General features: G+C 46.8%; 1 protein-coding gene across 3 annotated transcripts in view; it reads left to right on the forward strand.

The window, feature by feature from the left end:
- Nucleotides 1-585: 585 nt before the first annotated feature.
- The window catches only part of FKBP2 (FKBP prolyl isomerase 2), a 36,846-nt gene continuing 15,281 nt past the window's right edge, over nucleotides 586-22,150 (forward strand). Inside the window, exons 1-3 of one of the 3 annotated variants that reach the window (XM_086938351.1) lie at nucleotides 586-704; nucleotides 5,606-5,783; nucleotides 6,415-6,527. In XM_086938351.1, the coding sequence (XP_086794477.1) occupies nucleotides 5,616-5,783; nucleotides 6,415-6,527 (281 nt within the window). In that variant the 5' untranslated portion in view covers nucleotides 586-704; nucleotides 5,606-5,615. Of the gene's footprint in view, nucleotides 816-4,701; nucleotides 5,318-5,605; nucleotides 5,784-6,414; nucleotides 6,528-22,150 lie in introns of those variants that run through there. The other 2 variants (XM_086938352.1, XM_086938353.1) reach the window with 2 other exon arrangements.

Below are 22,150 nucleotides of genomic sequence, written 5' to 3' on the forward strand. Positions count from 1 at the left end.
AATAACAAACAAACTGTTTTATTTCGACTAAAACCAGCCACTGTGTAAACACAGTATACAATGTTTTAATGGGCTTTTGTTTCTTTTTATGCCCAAAAGAAATATGGCTGCTACCTCTTTTGCTCTTCAGACTGTTCCGGGCTAGACGGCTACTACCACTGTTATAAAGGGGGGATGTCGCTTCTCGTCCGAATGATTTACATGCCTTCAAGCTCATGTGTGATTGTGTAGTTAATTTTGTATATTTAGGCAGAACGCTTTATGTTCCCAAAATAATAGGAAAACTAATCCCTGGCTGTTTTCCACCTTCACCTTGGAACTCCCCCGCCCTGACCCCCCATTTCTATGCGACGCCGATGGACGTCCCCATCGAGGGCTTCAGCAGCCAATAGTGAATGTGCCAGCCTCAATTTACGCGAGTGTGCCGAGCCGCGCGCCGGGACTAGACGTCACGTGACGTGTCTATGTCCTGAGCTGGCCTTCAGCTTGGTGAATCACGTGACTAACCCCACGCCGTTTGTCTTTGGCGGAGCTATCTTTCATCAAATGAGAGTGCACCATGTCAGAAAAAAGGCGTGCCCTAGTCCTCATGGCTGCAATGATTGGCTGAATTTCGTTGCTCTGCAAGTGACGTAGGCGGAAGCGAAAGGCGGGGCCTATCGTAGGGACGGTGTGTACTGTAGCCGGCGTGCGGTAAGACTGAGGTGAGAAGAAGAGAGCGGAGGCAGTGGCAGGAGATGGAGGAGCGCCCAGGGGGCAAGGGGAAATTCGGGTTACCCGGAAGGAGGCATAAAGAGGGGCCCCGCAGGGGCAGGGTATGTGGGAGTTGGGATGAGAAAGAAGTATCGCAGGTGGAGAAGGGTAGTAGAAGGGGAACTCAAATAGAGGAGTCCAGAGGGGCGAGGATACCCGGAAGTGAAGATGAAAGACTTGGGCCACAGGGGCAGATAGGACTCGGCGGTGTGGGCAATGGCGAGGGTGTATTTGGAGAGCAGAGACACGAGTGCACGAAAGATGGGGAGATGTCTACGAGGGGAGGTGAAGATGGAGAAGGGGGGCATCGGAAGATCCCTACTAGTGATCATGATGGAGGACTCATGGAACCGAGTGATAGAGGAAGTTACCACGTCGAGGGTATCTTAGACCAGAGGGACGCAGTAAGGGAGCGTGGCGAGGAAGGTTGCGGTCCCGTACAACACGATATTGGGCAAACTTTGTGTCACTTGGGAGAGAGGACTACTGAAAAACAATATATAGAGAATTTAACGGGTCCCAGGAGTTCACAGATGAAACAAGAACCCCACCCTGAATCAGAGTATCCTCAGGACCCCAGTTTAGATTGCTGTCATCCTGAATATTTGGGGTATAACACTCAGATGGCTTCCGAGGCTCACGCTCCTGTGCGGTTTCACTTCCGTGGCTCCAAAGGCAAAAAGACCAGGAGCCACAAAGCGAAGCAAACCAGGTGCAGTGTAGAGAAAGATTTGAATAACCCTATAGAGAGACGCCCCCGAGGTCACAAGAAGGGGAAGATAAGACCTCAGCGAGAGATGTTATCTTGTGGCCCTATAGTGGACACATCTGGAGGTCACATGGGAGAGGCAACAAGGTGTCCCCGGGAGGTGCAATGTGAGGAGGGCTCCACTGAAGGATGCCCAGGTAGGGACGTCGAAGCAGACTGTCAACTGGTATTTCCTGGTGATTCCCTGGATTTTTCTTCAAGAAGATGTCTTAGAGCAGAGGCAAATGGGGAACAGTCATCGACTAACAAAGGTGACTGTACTTTGTTGGCCTCTCAGTTAGGAGGGAGGTTGGGCGCAGCAGACTGTGGGGTCCAAACCACGCTGTGCAAGAATCCAGTGTATAAGTATTGCCAAATGCATGTTGGGGGCACTGGATTTGACTTTAAAGATGGTATGGCCAAGGATCCTGTGTGTTCTTGTGAGCGTGGAGATGTGAATGTTATGGGCTGCCACAGTGACACTGGACTTGTTTTCGAGTTTAAAGATGGGCACGATGTTGGAAGTTGGGCTGTTAGGTATTCTGGGTGCGAGTTAGAAGATGTGGATGTCGGGGTTCTCGGGTGTAAGTTTGGACCTCACGTTAAAGATGCATTTCTTAAAGACTTCGGTTTTGACTCGAGAGCTGTCAGTTTCGATCCTCGATTTGACTGTGAAGATTTAGCCGTCAGTTACACGGGATGTGATAATAGAGCTGCAGATGTTGCTACATCTGAGCATCAGTGTCGAGAAAATGCTTGCTGGGGATCAGGCTGTGATACTGAAAGAGTTGGCGGTCCGGGTTTTGATGATGGCGACGGGAATGTTAGAAGACTTGAATGTGATGTGGGCGTCCAGTGCCCTGGGTCTAATTACAGGAATGCACTTGAGCTCAGTGCTGAGTGCGACGGAGTTGACGTTTGTGTTTGGTGTCATTCTGGAGATATGTCCGACTGCAGTCCAGTTAAAGAGCTTACAGGTTTGGGGGGTATAGGGTGTCATCACAAAAAGGCGACTCTGAAAGACCAAGAATGCCATCCGGAATCTGTTTTAGGCACGTTTCTGAGGCACGAGTGTCGGGGTGCTTGTGGCGAGAGGTTTGACGGTGTTAGCGAGAGGAACCCAGGCATTGAGCACAGGGATGCTTGTGGCAGTAATTTGGAGAATCAACGCGAAGGTTTTTGCAGCCTGGCTCTAGGGGATGAATATGTTTCTTTAAGCTGCCCAGGGAGTGCATACAAAGATTCTTTTGATGAAAGCAAAAGGGATAAATACAGAGTGAATCATGGGATGAGCCCTGGGAGTGAGACCCTAACCACGAGTGATTGTGTCTCTGTAAGTCGGTATACAGTTAGGGAGGGTGATCAAGGCCCTTGCAGAAGGAGCTCAGTGGTTGGGTTCTCAGATGCTTCTCGTGGTAGACCAGTGGGCGAGTACCATGTTGCATGTACTAAGAACGTATTGGGTGAGTATCAAAATTCTACTGTGAAAACGCCAGGGGATGTTTATGGAGAGGTGGCTGCCAAGGTTTCTGAATGCGAGTCACCACAGTCAGACCTTCGAGGCCCACAATGTGAGGCTTGCACTGTGATCTACCAGTACTCCACATTTGAATATGTTGAAAATGTGATTGTGTATCCAGAACATGAGCATGACTCTGTCCCTAGATTTGCCTTTGGAGAGGCATGTGACAAGAGTTTGGGCTGCATGGAGACTGGCTGCCCCGGTGTACCATTCAGTGGGATGAAGAGCAATTCTGGAGCCCCAGAATGTCCATACAGGGAAGATGCCCGGTGCATATGTTCGACAGAAGAATGCAGGAATGCAGAATTCACAGTTCCTAGCTGCATGTACAGGGACGCAGAATATTTGGATACAAGCTGGGATTATGAAGACATGGGAGACAAGAGTGGAGATGCTTGGTGGTTGTGCCAGAGTAGCGGTTATGATAACTCGTGGTGGACTTGTCCAAAGGGGCTCTATATAGACCCTGGCTGCTGGTGCCTCAGAAATGATTATGAGAGCAGTGAATGTTGGTGTCCAAGTGATGCAGAGGGGATGAGTCCTGGAGAAGTAGGTTGCTGGCTTTCAGCAGAGGAGTACCGTTGCACAGGGGGCGGCGGTGACTCCTGTGACTTAGTGTCCAGGGGACTTCAAAATGACTTGCAAGGTTGTAAGGTTGCAGGAGTGACTGAGGAGACAGATATTGGGTTACTGAAGGTAGCTACCTCTGAGAAGATCTTGACCTTGGACTATACAGTATCAGGAGAATGCAAGACCAGCTGTTGGGAAGAAGGCCTGGGAGACTCGCCTTTTGAGGCACACTGGGACAATGGTGATTTCAGCTCAGAGAATGAAGAGAAAAGTAGCTGCACTGGAGGCTTGTGCCGTGAATTGACAGATCTAGAGGTGGTGACGACTTCGGGGGTTTGTCCAGAGATTACTCCTGTGACGCTTGAGATAGAGTCCCAGCTTAGTCCACCTTCGGGGTCAGCTGGTGAGGGGGCCTTGCAAGAGCTGGGGATAGTCACTTCTGTTGAGAACCTGGAGCCTCTGGTTGGTTGTGGAAGGCTCCTCGCTACAGAAGTTGTGTGGTTGGAAAGAGAAGGGGAGCAGGGTCAAATCAGGCTCCTAAGGGATCCATCTGTTGACCCTCCAAACACCGAGGATATCTGGGTGCGACGTAAGTGGCCAAAAGCTGTGTTAGGATGTAGCCAGACCAGGGCCAATCCCAAAGGGAAGCAGCAGTCCAAACAGGTGGCTGATGTCTGGGTACCCAGAGAAAAGAACTCTAGGAAAGTTTGGCATGATTGGGATTTGAGCAAGAAGGGAGATGAGCTGCCGGCGTCTGTTATTTCAGACAAAAGCCTCACTGGTGCCAGAGAAATCCACTTACAGAAGGAAAAAGATGCTGTACATACCTGGGACATGTGGATGCGCAGAGGTAGGGCGAGGAAGTGTGCTCTGGCTGTTGGCTTTGAGAGGGACGGGGGTGTGGACTCTCTAGGGGGGCTGGCCCCCCTGAAGGATAGGCGCAGGGGACATGATTCTCTGGGCTTGAAGGGAGGTTCTTGACTTTTTTTTTTTCTCAGGGGACATGGTAGAGAATGTATTTTAGGCCTGCAGGGAGAAGGTGCAGCTGAGCAGAGCGCTTGTCTATATGAAATCAGGCTTGCTTCTCGAAAGATGGGTTGCAGTTTACCCTGCAGGAAGCACATTCACTTGAGGGTGCTGGGGTGGGTGGGGGAAACCAGATAAACTGGGCACGATTTCTAAACGTAATGTGTGTGTGTGTGTGTTTTTTTTATTTTTTAAACCACATTGCAAACCACCGGCAGGCCCTGTGCACTAGTAGCCAAAATACTTCATCAATTCATTTGGGCGTTCACGACTGTTACAACCTCACAATGTAGAGTATAGGTGCTAGGAAGATCAGTGTCCTTGTTGGAGGCTGGTTAAATAACTCTGGAATCACCCAGCAGCCTGACTACTTGCACATGCAACTGCACTGAAACATCCCAGATGGTGCTTGTTTTTCAAAACATGTTTTGGGGTGGGTGTGAGGCTATGGCCGCTGAGGCAGGGACCTTTGTATTGGGGTGGGGGGAGTCCTGTAGGTGGGTATTTTTTTAAAAAGAAACGGTTAGTAGAGCGAGAACATTGCTGTGAATCCTGGTGTGGTGCTAGACACGCTGTGTGAAAGCGCCAAGTGGCGTGGACTGCGCAAGTAAGGGCTACTTCTCCTGTCTTCTGTCGTCGCACTACAACAGCCACTGTTTGCATCACACAAGGTCAACTCAGTCTTTCTTCATCTCAAGGTATCTATGAGGAAATGGACCTCTGGTTTAGCTCATACACAGAGGGGAGGGGATCCATATATTGATGCTGGCTTTAGATTTACCCATGGCCTTTGGGGAGACCGTTGTTTAACTGTAAATGTAAGTGTATATAAAGACATGTTAAAGTTAACAATGACGTTTCCATTTCTGCGGGGGAGGGGGTGATTGAAACTTTGGGAGGAGAAGGGAAGAGGCAATTATGTGGTCCAGAGTTGGAGACTGTCGTTATTGGACACCAATGTATGCCGTCTTTGTCTTTTCCTCAAGACCGTCCATCATGAAACTGAGCTCCTCTGTGGCCGTTGTATCCCTGGTCTTCTGGGCTGCCCTCGCCGTGGGCACCAGCTCACAGGAGAAGAAGAAGATGCAAATCGGGGTGAAGAAGAGGGTAGATAACTGTCTCATCAAGTCCCGTAAAGGGGACGTGCTTCACATGCACTACACTGTAAGTATGTGCTCTCTGTTTCTTGCAGAAAATTGTTTTGCCTAAGCTTATTCTAAGCAAGAGGTCTTCAAACTGGGGGTGGGGGGTTCAAGTGATCCCAGGGGGGCACTAGGCTCTGGCCAAACAAAACATTATGCTGGTAATAGTGCTTTGTTTTCAGCAGAAAAAATTAATGGCAGTAATCTGCTGTGTACTAGGCCCGCCCTAACGTCTTTTGTCATTTATATCCTGGTTGGGCGAAGGTGTCAAAAGGTAAGGGACTGGGAGAAGCTGTCAAAAGGAAAGGGACTCCAAATATTCTTCAACTTAACTGCAATGTTTAAATAAGTCTAGACATATTTAAACATTGGCAGTTTAATAGAATAATTTTGAACATTTTTGATGGGGGTCTGGATATTTTCGTTTCCCACTGGGGGGCAGCAGCATTAAAAGGTTTGAAGATCACTGTTCTATGCTCAACTTTTCCCATCCTATCTGCCCTAGTGTTTTCTGCACTGTGCAGAAATTCTTGGTCAAACAGCATATTAACCTTTTTTCTCTCTCTAAAATCTCACAGACTCTTAGGTCCGACAGTCTTTCGCAGTTTATGATTAGACTGCTTTGTCTCATACTTACATTTATCTCTCCACAGGGAACTCTTGAGGATGGTACCGAGTTTGACAGCAGTATTCCACGGAACCAGCCATTCACCTTCACTCTGGGGACTGGTCAAGTCATCAAAGGCTGGGACCAGGGCCTTCTTGGGTAAGGGTGATGCTGTCTGGCATATTATTTTCTGGTTAGTGTATTTCTGGGCTAATGCATGTCCCTGTGTGGCATCGGCCAATTTTTCTACGTTTTAGAAATGGTTTCCGCATCTCTCGATACTGCGCTTCCCTGACCCTCCTCTCGTGCCTCTGGGCGTCTTCTGAGGCTTTTGCAATTAAGCCGCCTCCGACACCTTCTATCTACACTGCCCCTGCCATCACTTGGCTTTTCTTCACTCTGTCCCATGGCCCACTCTTTTTAAAGGACCTGTTCTACTATAGATTTATTGTATAGATTTTAAAGCAAATATATCACTGTGCAGTTTTTGTCCCAAGCCCTACAAAAACTTATACAAGGCCTGTTTATATCTGTCGCCTGTCAGTCACTGTCCACTGCACCCTTAATTGTAAACTTCTTCCATCACTTTCCACTTTTCCAATCAATCAGCAGCTCCTTTCCTGTGTCTACAGTGCTGGGAAAGGGTCTGCCTAACATATGACCATGTTTTGCAATAAATCTTGATCCTTATAGTAAAATGGGCGGGGTGAGGGTGGAGCAGGAGTCATAAACATCAAACATAGTAGACCTCAAACAAGCAAAATTGTTATGGGCCAGGCAGGCCACGTGTTAGCACTTTGTTCTTTTTCTGATATCTAGGGTTGAATTCTGGGTTCTTTTCACACAGATTTTCTAGATACTATGGGCACTGCAGATTATTGACTTGTGTATTTAGGACACCAGTTGCAAATCTCTCCACTGCTGCCTCATTTACAGTAATGTATGTGTGACCTTTCAATATTATCGACCAATAAACATGCAGGCTATGCATAGTTCTCTCTTCATTAAATGGGGTGACAGTCATTTGTTCTCCAGAAAGACCGCTGTGTGGTCATAGCTGGTAAACTTAAGCCTCACAGTAACGATCTGCATTTTATAAACCCCCCTCAACCCCCCCCCCCCCCCCCCCACCACATCTCCCAGGAGCAACCACATGCTATAAAATGTGGATACTAGTATAAGGAAAAATAATACGCTTAAAATCACAGAGGTGGGGGTTGAAGGGCGGAAGTTGAAATCAGCTATTTAAAAATACCAGGATGATGCAGAAGTATGAGTAATATTAATGATTTAATTCTCCTTCTTAGTCACGTTATCCTGGAATAAAGCCATAATGCTCTGAGAGATACAAACATCAAACTCGCCAAAATGAGGGTTCCAAACATTTTCCTCTGTATCTAAATGCTTCAGCTATAATAATACTTCATCCCTAATTATTTTCTACATTTTTTACTTTTAATGGAGTTGTCCATTCTCACCCTCTCCACACGGCCATTGCAAGTCCATTTCTTTGATTCAATAGAAAAGAACATATTTTTAGAGTTTATAGCTACTGTTTATATTAGATTAAGCACTTCCTGTTTAGATGCAGGGTGCCTGCTTGGAGGAGACAGGAGGTGGCTTTGCAGAATGAACTGCCCCTCACATATCATGTACATCACATCTGGTTTTAAGAAATGATCTCGTTCTAGGGAATCATGCATCACCCAGTTATGTCCCCTAAAATATTTACTGACCATAAGTAAGCTACAGTACACCAGTAACACAAGGCACTGTAGTACAGAGAGGATGCCTGACTAATGGGAGACAATATGAAATGGGAAATAACGTGTAAAGAATCCACAAACTGGAGTACTATGTGCACTTTGAAACCGATTCCTTAAACTGGAAACATGCTTCTAAAGTCACTCTAAATGTAGTGCTAACTGAAGCTGTTGACCTGAAATTAAAATATTTTTATGAACTGACTGCCTTATGGATCATCCAACTATATTTTTTATAAAAGGAGCTGGGTGGATAGTCTCTCCTAAATAAGGCTTGAAAAGCTAAGCATCAAGTGCAGCTGGATAGTGTAACCAAGGTTTCTGCAAGGGAATGAGGCAAGGAAGGGATGATAGGGAATTAAATCTGGTAAAATGGTCGAAAAACGCGAAATCAGAAAATGGCTCATAGTAGTTGAAATCTGGCTTCATATTATTTAATAAACCATACCCAGACCTGTTGACACGCTTGGACGATATCTCCCTACAGCTACACAATCTCTACCTTGAACTCCACTGGTTGAAAACTCTTTCACTTGAATATCTCCCCTTGTTAAGACCCCTCCTTGCTAGTCCGAGCAGGCCCAAAGCCCCCACCAAGGCTACGGGCACACCTCCCTGCGACCATCCCCTGCCGCCTACCACCTCCAAATCTGCTCCTCTACCTATCACAGCCTATCGTCTAAGAAGCTCGTCCGATCTCGCACCCAACAAAATCGACAATCTGGCAAATCTTACTTGTCCAATGAGGTCCTTAACACTAACACTAACCCTAATGGTTTAATCCATACCATTTATTCTAACCCTAACGGAGAATCCTACCTTAACTCCTTAACTGCAGATTCATAAATAAGGATAACCTTAAGCAAGTCAATATCTCACAGACCCCCCCCCCCATAATGCGCCTCCACTCAAATGCATACTACTTAATTGTAGGTCTGCTAGCAAGCACGCCTCCGAGATCTTCGACCTCATTGAACAGAATGAGATAGACATCATTATCCTCACAGAAACTTGGCTCAAATCTTCGTCCACTCCAATTCTCGACCTCTTGGTACCCCCTACCCATGACATAATTCGTCTTGAAAGAGACAAGAAGCTGGGTGGCAGCCTAGCCTGTATGCACCAGAGTACGCTTGGGGTCTCCCTTTCAGAGTCATCTTCGCCGGTAACATGTGAATATCTTTGCCTTAGTATCTCCTCTCACAATCATCTGGTCTGCAAACTACACTCATTCTACCATCCCCAGGGGACAACCTTCCCTTCATTGAACAATTATTGGAGATCATCTCGGGCAATGTAGACTCAGCCCAGTCTCACATCTACTTGGGAGATTTCAACCTTCACTGGTCTAACATGAATGATCTTGCAGTCTCATGTCTAAAATCCTTCTTACTCTACCACGATCTGATTCAACATTGTGACGAGCCTACTCACAATAAAGGGGAAACCTTAGATCTCATCATCTCCAAAGGTCAATCCATCTCATTGGATTCTATCATACCATGTGATTGGTCAGACCATCACATCGTTTCCCTCCATATCAACTCAGGTTCACCGGAGTTAGACAGAAAAAAAAAACTAAAGATCTGGAAGAGGGATCTCAGAGATTTCAATTCAGCTGAACTAGCAACCCGCTGTAATAAGGCCCGCTCTCCACATTCGGACTTATCTGAAGTCCATGCTCTCACCGATTTCTACAACTCTTCCATTTCCAATATCATGGATCTTAGGGTCCCACTCCAGCAAAAATTTCCAAACCATGGTTCAATGGCAACCTAAACTCTGAACGGCATAACCTAAGGCCCATTGAATGGTCCTGGAGAACCACCCCATCCGCTGACAATTTAAAAAACCTTAGAGCAGCAAGAAGTGCAAATAACAAACAAATCAAGACAGCCAAGGCGGAGTACTTCAGAACCCAACTTAACCAAGTGGCGAATCGACCCAAGAAACTGTTCGAACTGGTTAAACAGCAATCGGTAGCAGCCCCTAACCACTCAGCTTCAGACATCATACCTCCCTCTTGTGTTGATTTGGCTGCCTTTTTTACGGAGAAAACTAGGCTTATCAACACTGATCTGGAAGCCAGGAAGGCTCTATTGCCACCCAATTAACCCACACTCCTACTGGCTGCTCCTGACAAGACAACACCAATTAGCCGGGGTATCAAGAACAACGCTTCCTAGGGCACCTTTACCCCCCTTAACGAAAATGATATCACAAAGGTACTGCAGATTATCAACCCGTCTAATCACTTCAATGACCCGTTACCACATAACACCGAATAGTCCCTCACTTGCGTGATTGATGATATATTAATAATGCTTGATCGAAATGAATCCTGCCTCCTTATCCTACTTGACCTCTCCTCCGTATTTGACATTGTTAATCATGACAACCTCCTATTCATTGTGGAGCATAGGATAGGCCTCTCAGGTCAGGTGCTGCATTGGTTTGGGTCCTTCCTGCAACACAGAACCCAAAGAGTTAAAGTGAACCACTCACTCTCCCAGCCATCCCCTGTCAGCATGGGGGTTCCCCAAGGATCCTCTATATCTCCCATTCTCTTCAATCTGTTCCTGGAACCATTAGCTAACGTTCTAAATTCCTTGGACATTATGTTCCACATGTATGCAGACAATACCCAACTCTATCTGAAAATCTCCTCTCTGGAGGACATCACTTCACTCAATTCTACCCAAAACTGGTTGACTAAGAACCACCTCCTGCTAAACACCTCCAAAACATAATTACTCCTCATTTTTCCTCCGAAATATACTCCTAATATCGACCTATGGGTGAACCAACTAACCGCCTTCAACTGCTCCCCATGCATCATCGATTCAGCTAAATCCCTAGGAATTACTCTGGACAAGCATCTGAATATGAAGTCACACATGAGCAACGTGTGCAAGGGAACTAACCACCTTCTAAGAACACTCAGGAATCTGAAACCTTTTCTACTGCAAGCAGATTTCAAGCAAGTGGTCCAAGCGCTTGTCCTACAGAGACTTGACTACGGAAGTGCCACACTATGTGGACTCCTTAAATACTCTTAGGCCCCCCTAAAGGCCTCTATGAACGCAGGGGCCAGACTGATCATGGGCACCAAGCGGAATACACACATCTCTCCGGTTCTAAAATCACTAAATTGGCTACCCTATGAAGCTAGAATTCATCTGAAGATTGCCTGCCTTTCACACAAAGCCCTCCACTTCAAAACCCCTACCTACCTCGCAAAAAACTAGAACTATCTGGAGCAGGTAGATCGTCAAGGAGTGCTAATTCCCGCTTCCTGAAACCACGGACCTTCCCCAAAAAAATAACTTGCCACCGAGCTTTTTCGCAATCTGCTCCTAAAATCTAGAATTCTCTTTCACCCGAATTTCGGAGGATCTCTTCCAATGCCGCTTTGAAATTGGAAACAAAAAAATTCCTCATGAAGAAGCTCTTACCTTAATAGGAGGGACACTATATATACCTTTCTTGTACTTTATTTTCCGCCCGAAAGGCTTCGGACATTGTATAGTATGATTCATCCCTGTATATGATTACTTTGTAGTGTTTATTTTCCTGTACATGATTTTGTGTTTTGCTCCCCTCAAACCATTGTTACATTTGCTTCCCCAGCGCGCTCACCCAGGATTGTAAATGTTCTATTAGTTGCTTACCACTTGATTCAATGCTTAGTAGAAGACCCATATAATTCATGTTTAGATTTTACTTTAGTATTGACTATTATTCATCTTTATGATTATTCACTTACTACCCTTATATCACCACGCTACATCATATAGCCCCCTCCTTGCCCTCTCTGGACTTATAATTGAATTGTTATGCGTGAACTAATTGATCTTATGATTTTTTTTACTACCCATGTTTGACTCATGATCTGATTGTTACCTTTCCCTATAACTGTAAAGCGCTCTGATATCCTTCGGGATCTAGTCCGCGCTATAAAAAACGTTATAAATTAATAAAATAAATATACTTTTGCTTTTCTTTGTTCTGAGCTTTCATTATCACCTACACAGGTCTAGTATGAGCACAGGAAGTTAGTTGGGATGTAGGGATTTATAAGAAGATCTGGTTACCGGAACGGGCTCACTTTTTGATATTTCAGCTGCATCCAGTGACAAGAAGGCTTGCCCTTCGGTGTCAAAAGGTGTAAGGCAGTTCCACTGTACAACTTGATTATTCAACGGTGTCTTTTGCAGTCTATCACGACAAAGGAACATTTTAGGTTGAGTCTGTGACAGCACATGCACTGCTTGCACTCTTGCTTGTGAGAAGTATGGTTTACAATAAGGGGCTTAAAGCATGTGTTGGCTTCATGGTCATTCTTCTCTGTTGACTCCTATTTAGCACTTCCTTACCTTTCTCTGAAGTATGGACCAAGCATCGACTGATGCAACTTAACTAGTGCCCGTTCGCTGTTCAAACTGGGATTGGGGTACTATTTCTTCTCCACCCCTCCAACCTTACCTTGTGAGTGGTGCTTCTTTCTCCTTCCTCCCACCCCTTCTTTGTTTTGCTATTCCCCATCGGGTGCACCCTTCCTTCCCTCTTTTTGCTTTCCCCATACCCCTGTTCTCTGTTATGTCTGCTCCTTCCCTGCACCTCCTTTGTGTTGCTTCACCCCTCCTTTTGGTGATCCCACTATCCTAGTGAGCGCCTCCCTTGTATTTCTCCCCACCTCCAACAGACTGTTGCTCCTACTCCCCCGCACCTCTCTCGTGTGACTTAACCCCCATGCTTTTTTAACATATTGTAGCCTAGGTTGCTGTGCACCATGGTTTTAAAACACAAGCATTTACAGTGCAATAGGTCTCGCAATTTTGAGTTTTTGAGCTATTGGCATTGTAAATGTCAATGGTTTTTATAATAAAAGGCATTGTCATTTATAATATCAATAGTTCAATGTTTTGCAAAAGCAATACCATACTATTGTAGTGCAGAGCGCGGTGTCCGTGAAGCGGGTGCTGCGCTCAGCATGCAAGATAGAGCGACATAGCAGTCTATAGGAAAAGCAGTCGCCACTGTTCTCATCAGTGTCAATAAATAAAATCGTGCTCACCCACTTATAATGCAGACCGTGTAACAAGCCCAGTAAAAGGTCCAGTTGTTATTGGCGGTAACAAATGCAGACAAGGCAATACCAAGGAGGAACTAACAAGCCTATTTATGAATCAGAAGCCAGCCTTTACGAAGGACAATGACAAATATGGGTGGAGAGTGAGCGGTGCATACTCTAATACAGCATACCTAAAAAGGGTCATGATCATAAAGCTTCCCCCCCTGACTTTAAACCATTTTTCACAGCCGCTCATGCTCCCATAGTCTCCAGACCGGGTGCAGAGTTGTGCAGTGCCAACTCAGTCTCCTCTTTAGCTGCTCAAGTGTTCACCAGTTCGAGCCCACATATAGGGTACACATGACTCCCGACTTGCCTCTTCGGTCCCTAATAGCATGGTCAGTCTGTGCTTGGTCCACAGACAGGAAAGGAAGTGACGTGGGAGCAGGAATATTTCTTGGGTCCTGTTTCAATTTTTATTCTTAATAATTATAACATGCATTATTAAAGCATGATGTGGTAGTGTACTGTTATACAGACAGCACATAGCCAAAAACGTTCCCACTAACATGCAGTTTAACTGATAAAAACTATATAGCGTATAAACAAAGTTTGGAAGTTGGGTTTTATCAAATATATTTATCATTTGCATCAACACCAAGGAAAGTGTTTAGAATTTTTTTTATAGGATGAAAAAAAATCATAACACAAATACAAACATGTGTCTTCATAACTTAAATATATTTCGAAATGTTTGTACAGTTCAATTATCAGCTGTTTCAATGTTGTTAGAAGAAAAGTCTAACATCTTGCAGCCTTTCATTTTACACGCTTTGCCTAGCATGATGGTCACACAGTTCACTTAACAGAATACTCTAACTGCACATTCAGAGAAAAAAAAGCAAATGTATGCAGTCAAACAGACTTTTGACCTGTCTCTGCATGCAGAGCAAACGTGAAAAGTTAAAGAAAGATTTAAAGGTATCTTTAGAGCTCATTCATCGTGTTGGAACGGAACCGCTGTTATTTGTCAGCTTGCCAGAACAGGTGAGTAGGCCCTAAAAATAGCTGGCCCTGGGAGTTGCGGCTCCTCTGCAGTCTCTGCAATCCCAGAAGCAGAGAGAGACCAGTGCATTACCAAGTCTGGGGTGAGACAGGCGTGTCCCCCGGGATCCCCTCTCCACCTACTGGCTCAGCAGGCCTATATGGGCGCATCGGACATCTGCAACATCTTTGACGGGCGTGGGGGAGACCTGAAACAGCGAGGGACCTGCTCCTTGGTGAACTGACTGGCAGCCGAAAGCGGATAAAACCTCTGCGCAGCGAAGGGATCCATCTAAAGGCCCAACTGTAATGAGTGGCCACGGATCTGGCTTGGGCTTGGAAGCCACACCTGGGGTGGGATAGGTGCGTCTCTGGAGATCCCCTCTTTTAACACACTAGCTCCGCTGGCCTATTTGGCTGTATCAGACACCCATGGCATCCATGGTGGGGGAGACCCGGAACCACAGTGAAGGGGTCTCCCCCACTTCTTGGTAAATTGATAGGTGACCGAAGCGGAGGACAAATTGGCGCCCAAGGGCTACATTCTGCGGCCCAGGTTTATGAACTTGTACTGCGCGCGGTTGCTGGGGCCTTCCTGGCTTTCAACTCGGTAACCAAGCTGGCAAACTGGCTCTCTTTCAAGAAAAGTAAGCTCGGGTGTAACCAGCCCGCGAAAGCCACAGCTGGTGACTTTGCATCATAGGAAAACTGATACCAGGCAGGCCCGGCTCTCCTTTAAAAGCCCCCAAAAACGACTGCCCACTACAACATACAACCTGTCAAGCTGCCCCCCAGACGAAGATGCTCAGGATGTAGACATTAGAAAGATCTTGGTGGAAGTCAAGTCCAGTTTCTGTAACACTGACAGCAAACTAGATCTCACGGCCAGTTGCTTAGACAAAATGAAGGAGAGGGTGGAAAAGCATGATGATGCTGGACCAACTTGAGACTAGAGTATCTGATGTTGAAGATGACCAGAGAAAAGGAAGCCAGCCGCTCCTTAAGACGGAGAAAGTACTCTAATAAGAGCTAAAAATGAGGATTTGAAAGGGCTCTCTAGGCGCAATAACTTAGGAATTATCGTGGCCCTGGAGTCCGCAGCCATAGACAAAATGAAAAACGATGTAATGAACATGATCCAAGACTTATTTGGAGAGGCCTTGTCCCCCTGTACTCCTAATTGAACGCCCCAGATCTAGGCACTAGGCACACCATCCTGCCCTATCATAGCGTGAGTCCTAAATTTCAAAGATTGGGATACAGTGCTGTGACTCTGTAGACCACGCGAAATCTGCAATATCAAGGGAATTAGATCTTTTTATCTGGACTTTACCACCATAGTCCAGACTGCCCACAGGGAATTCCTGCCAACCCAGAGACTTCTCCAAAAAGCTGAGATAAAATATGCGCTCCCATGTCATGCCACATTGAGTCATGCATGATAGCAGGGTCCACCATTTCACTAACGCTAAAGCAGCACTTAAATTCGCCAAAGGACTGCCTGTAAACTCACCTAGACACTCCCTGCAGAATCGGGAGCAGGGGAACCTGGATGAAAATGACTTAGTTTAACATCAAAAGCCTGCGGAACAGCAAACGACAACCCATGCACAAAGCAGGGCTACAGTTAACGGGGACCTCTAGAGGGGGACTTCACTGCAGTGTCTATTGCCCCCCACATACTTGCCCTGCCGCCGATCGAGCCACCTGCGGCACATAGCCTACCGTTTCAGCCGCCCAGCTGAGAAGAGGCTGGGGTGTTTGTGAGGGTCGTCTTCGCCCTCCGGAATGAGTCCCACACTTGATAACTCAAACTGGGGGAATTGTGGGAGGAGAGAGGGGATCAAATACTCAAGCAAGTGGTGCCTTCACCCAGGATTAATGATTAATATAGACAACAAAACCCTGGCTAAATTTATCTCCAACCGAATTCGACCTGGACTAATTTTGTTCCAGACCGATCCGCGCATGATCTCAGGACACTGTTCGCGATTATGCAGACTGTGGAACCTACATTGGTGGCGGGCGCTGTCCTCTTGGACGCCACCAAAGTGTTTGTTTCGCTGGAGTGTTCCTTTCTCTTCGGTCTCTTTCGGTGGTTCGGTTTCAGTCCCCACTTTATTCGTCTGTTATATCCAGCCAGACCGCCCAGCTACATCTCAACAAACCGACATCAGCCCAGTATTCAATCACACGGGACACCCGGCAGGTATGTCCTCTATACCCTGTCTTGTTTGCCATGGCGATGGAACCACTGGCGCCCGGCTAAAACAGCACCATGCACACAGAGGGCTTAATTTTTTATCCCACATAGTACTGGTCTCGATTTATGCAGATAACGTAGCACTTTGTCCGAGAACCCCATAGTAACCTAGACACAGTTAGACGGGAGGTCCTACACTTTACAGAGTGGAATCAAGATTAATTGGACTAAATCCATTATTTTACCCCTCACTTACTACACCCCACAGTTCGAATCGGAGTACTCACTAACATGGGTGACGGAACCAGTTAAATAACTAGGAATATGGCTCAGCCGTCACAAAAGGGAATTAAGGACGGCAGAGCAATTGCCTGGCTGGAATACAGACTTCCAGTATGGAACCGCCTACCTCTCCCTTTCGGGATGGTTAGCAATAGCCACAATGGAGGTTCTGCCCAAAGTCCTATATCCATTTGTTAATTTGCCACTGCCTATACCCTCCCAATTCTTACGATGACTAAGATCATTACTAATAACCCCTACATGGGCCGAAAGCAGCCCCGGATAGTGTGGGAAATTCTCACCCTACCTCTGCCAGGGAAGACTAAACCCTCCAGACATGACATTATATGCGCAGGCTGTATTTTTCCATTTCTGGATATACCCTATTAATTTGAAACGCATGTGGCTGTGGAGGCAGAACTGACACACCCCACCACGCTGTCAACTGCACTATATTATCCATATCGACACAAGGACGACAGACCACGGCTGACTGTGAGATGGGCGTGGGCTGCCTGAGATGATGATCTCGATTCCCACACCTATATGCCTCTCCATCCAGATAACTAACAACCCACTGATACCGGCCCTGCTAGACTCCAATATAAAAGCCAAGGCACATCAGAGGAACCTGTGTACATTTGCAGACTTATACCCAGAGGGACACTTCCCCCCCCCCCCCCCCCCCCCCCCTTCCTAGATACTGGATGCTACCCAGCAGTCAGTCAGGGATGTCCTCCTATATCAACTGCTAAGAGCCACCTGCAAAGACCTACACAATACATTCCCGGAACCCCTGTCCACTGTAGACGCCTTGGACCACATACTGACTAACGCTTCACATCATAAATTAATTACACAGCTGTATACCTCCAGTGGAAGGTGGACACTACCCCCTCCATAACGGTGGAACGATGGGCACACTGCTTTGGGCAAACTGAGGCCCGCTCTTCCAACTATAGGTTGCGTCTTTTACATTTTAAGTTCCTTCGACTTGTCTCCTCGGGAACCATGGCAGTTAGGGGGAGGCTTCATTCACTCTAGCCTTCAAACACCCGTCTAGCAGCTTGTGCTGTCTCTGCCCTTGGTGACCCTAACTGCCATGGTTCCTGAGGAGACAAGTCTTACATAATGTAGAGGTACAATGTGACCTACTACCACAAAACGAATCGGGTTATAAATTTACCTTTTCCCCTTTTTTTCACTTAATGACTTTATTGTCCTGAGGAAAGCCGACTGACCAATAGGCAGATAAGGCTAAAACATGTCGACCACTTTTAACCTCACAAGATTAGTACGCTAGAATTCCTAAATAATTCCATAGCGACATGCCTTAACCTTTTACCCGAATCCAGAAATATTAAAGTTGAACCTCTGGCTGTCCGGGTATTTTAGAACCCCTTTATAGCACTATTTCACTTATTCACCATCACTACTGTTTTAACCAATGGTACAACCTCCTGGCGGAGGGTGCAAACAAAAACTGACCCAAGGATTACGCACGGACACGTGTTACAAGAAGCGGGGACACATCATATACCGCTACACGACTCTGAAAAAACACGTGTATGAGGGTCTTTTATTTGGGAGACACCTACCGATCCACCTGCAGACCTTGGTTATGCAGGACCAGTGATCCTTACCACATTGATTTATAATTATTGAAAGGAGATTGAAAGGATCTCTACTCTCTCTCCCTCCACCAATTGATGATACGGTCTTTTAAAAACTGCAATCTGACCTGTCAAACTCTTTTGACAGGTCGTATTTCAGTTTTTAAAATGCTCCCGTCAGGCTACAATGGTAGGTATGGAGCCATATTATACATCACTAGGTGACTGGCGTTTTGCCTTCAACTTAACCAGGGCTAAAGGCAAACGGAACACAACTAATTGTGAGCTATCTCATTAAACCCAATAACTACATTTTCCAAAATATTAGTGATAAGTTACCAAATTCCTCATATATGGCAGTTTACATAAGTCATAATTCGTGAAAAAATTATCTTAATAAAATACATCAGCTTAATATATCAAAACAATTGAGTATTAATTAAGTAACCACAAAATACATAAACAGTTTCATTAATACACCATTTACGTCCCATTGCAAATTGCCTCTCCATCACCATTTAAAAATATACAAGAAAAACGGACAGGTCAAGCAAAATGAAACTACTGTGTCTAGCTAAACATGCCTCATGAAATAAACCTTTACTTATTAGTCATCAGTAGACCTCTCCTGTCAATCTAACATGTAGACTTTTACTTGAGGAGAAGAGGTGCATGCTAAAGATCACCCATTATTTGAGATATTCTGTTTGAATAAAAAGCATCCTCTATTAATCTATTAACATCAAAAACAATACAAATGAAACAAGACATGTAACCCCTCTGTGAGAAGTTGGCCTGATATTCAGTGTTCACTATTCTAGTGATCACTATGTATCAGTCCAAACGGCCCTTATGGTGATTGGTTGTAAGTCAACCGATAGACCAGCTATCCTAGTAGCATGGACAAGAGCAGTCTTCGGGCTAAACTCTAGAGGGCGTGTTAAGCCAGCTGTTATACCATCACATATACCCCTTGAACACCAAGTGAAAGGACACCACACAAGTGTTATGAAAATAAACAGTGTATTTATTTAGATCACAACAGCTCTGTACTCTTTATGAGGACAGGGTACTAAGCACACAACAAAACTCTTACGAAAATACTTTAAGTTGCACAATTTACACAAATGCCCGAGGGGCACGAAAAACCATATACTATGAAAGTGGAATGCAAAATTACTAGCAGGTAAGTACTGGACTAATAGGCTTTGGAATCGCTAGGACTACGTTACTGAACCTTCAGATTACTAGTAGGAGGCCTAGGGGACTCGGGTGCAGAGTGTGCACTCTCACGCGGAATGCGGGACAAAGTCTATGGGAGCTAGTAAAAGCAAAGTTAGTGTTCTCGGGCGAACCCGATAAGGTAGGTTGAAAACGACAGTGGATCTGGACCCTTGGATAGTGAGGCTATGCTGGGGCACCGAAATGCCGAAGTTACCTAGCCCAGGGGCTGCGGCTGCATAGGTCTGAAAAGACGTTGGGGATCCTCGCCGACAAACCAGGAGCCTGAAGAAAGGGTTGTTGGCAGGCGACCAGTGAAGATTGTTCTAAGTGATCCGAGCCTGGATCGAAGATGGATGACACCTGAAAGCAGAGGGGACCAAGTTCTTAACCACTAGCCAGTGATCGGATGGCACCAGATGGTAGTCACCTCGACCAGGTGAGTGGGCGACGCTGGGCTCTGCAGTCTCACGGACCAGAAGGCGTTGTCGGCGACCAGGATGGAGGTGCGAGCTGTCCCACGATGGTTGATGCTGTCGACGTCGCTGGACCCAGGATTGGGCACCAAGTCTTGGCAAATTCAAGCCCACGCGGTGGACCTAAAATGGCGTCTGGAGTGGACCAGGAGGGTCCGGGGTGCTCCTCTTTTGGAAGGGAGCAAGGGCCAGTCTGGAGCAACCAGACCAGCAGTGGTGATGTCGTCGGTCGTCGTCGGAAAGGCCACAAGCCAGCGGGCTAGTAGCCAGACAACGCGGTGAGCAGCCAAACAAAGCAGAAGGGCCCCACGCAGATCTCGTGGATGCTGGGGGGCTGGACTTCGGTGCCGGAGCTGCTCAGGGTCGGGGCTTCTCGGACCCCAAAGCACTCACCAGAGGATCCCTCGGCGGTCGTGCTGGATAGAAGTCGTGCAGTTCTGATGATGGCCGGTCCCTCGAGGTCTCGTCGCACCTACGGTTCTCAGCTTAGCTGTAGAGTTAGGTAGAGGTCAGAGGTGCCAGGGAAGCCGGGTTTCGTCGTGCTGGTCGGTCGGATTCCGGAGGAAGGACGTGCAGCAAACCGCAGAGTTCTTAGATGGTGCCTGCGGATGCAGGGTGACTACTCCTTAGTCACAAGGGAGAAATCTTGAGAAGAGTCTAGAGTTCCTTTCTTGGAAAGTAGTTTCTTGATTCAAAGATTATCTAATTTGGAAGGGTCCCCGCTCCTGCCTTTATCCTAAAGAAAGGGGTGGGTACGCGACTAGGTCCTGCCCTAGGGGTGGGACCAGGAAGGGGGGTGGTTACACCCCTCTCCCATGCCGGACTTTCCCCAGGCCAGGGGCTGGTGTGGGTGGTAAACAAAGAATATTGTACAGAGTTCCCCAGTGGGAGCCAATGGTTTAGCTCAGTTTGTCTTCTCTCTCACTAGTTATAAAGGGATAAGTGCATGGTGTAGACCCTTTTCAGAATATAAGGATACCTCACACAGGTTACCGGCAGGACAACAACTGTTGTCCCAGCCGATGGCCGTCCAGCGTCATCATCGGTATCCTGCTCCTACGGCAGGCTGGCGGTGCAATGCCCGTCGGGCAGCAGGGGGAGCTGCACTTTTGGCGGAGATCTTTTATTCCGAGCCAACGGGTGTGTGTGTGTGAGGGGCCTAAAAAGGTGCAATAGTGAGCGTGGGGGTGTGTGTGTCTAAAAAAAGTCAGTCGAGTCCAATGGGGATTATTTTAATAGTCAGGCTCGCTGCTTTATTAAAAATAAAGGGGTATTAAGGAGTGATGGGCAATGGGACCAATCCTTATTCAACCCTTGATGTGAATGCGGTCGACATGTTTCTTGCCATAAGGGCAATTCGTCAGGACCTTAGTGCTCATATGATTACTGGAATCCTCTCAACTGAGAGAACTCCGGTATACGACCTGTATAGTATCGTACAGAAATGGTTCCTTGCGGGGGACCTCCTGGGAACCGTAGTGATTCCTCCTGAAGGCCTCACGAGCTGTCCTAGTGGGGCCAGCAGCGAGTGAGGAGATCCTCAAAGGTCGCTGATGGCAGGCATCTCAGCACCTACCCCTCCCACGGTACACCGAAGTCAGGACAGCCAGTACGCGACTAGGTCCTGCCCTAGGGGTGGGACCAGGAAGGGGGGTGGTTACACCCCTCTCCCATGCCGGACTTTCCCCAGGCCAGGGGCTGGTGTGCCCCTGGAACTGGTTCTAGCCGGCAGATGCGTAGTGAGCACCGGTGTGCCACTTGCAGTCACCTTCCTGTAAAGCCCTGCCTACCCAGGATACACAAAACCCTGTCTGGGATGGTGCTAGCACCGCCCCTGACAGGAAACCCTTTGTCCAAGCTCCCCTCGCTGGAAGGACTCCCAGCTGCAGGGGGTCAGACTCGTGTCTGTGGTGGCAGCATCCATTTTGTGATGCTGAGGCTTGAGTTAACTTTAACCGGGGTTCACAGTTACATACATGTCGTGTCCCTCTAGAAGGGTGGAATGCTAACCCCGTCGCCAGAATTGGCGAGGGGTTAGTATTCCAATTCGTATGACACCTTACTCGACATGTTTTGATAAAGCGATACCAGAGATAGCATTTAACC

The sequence above is a fragment of the Lissotriton vulgaris genome, chromosome 9 (assembly GCF_964263255.1).
Source record: "Lissotriton vulgaris chromosome 9, aLisVul1.2, whole genome shotgun sequence".
NCBI lineage: Eukaryota > Metazoa > Chordata > Amphibia > Caudata > Salamandridae > Lissotriton > Lissotriton vulgaris.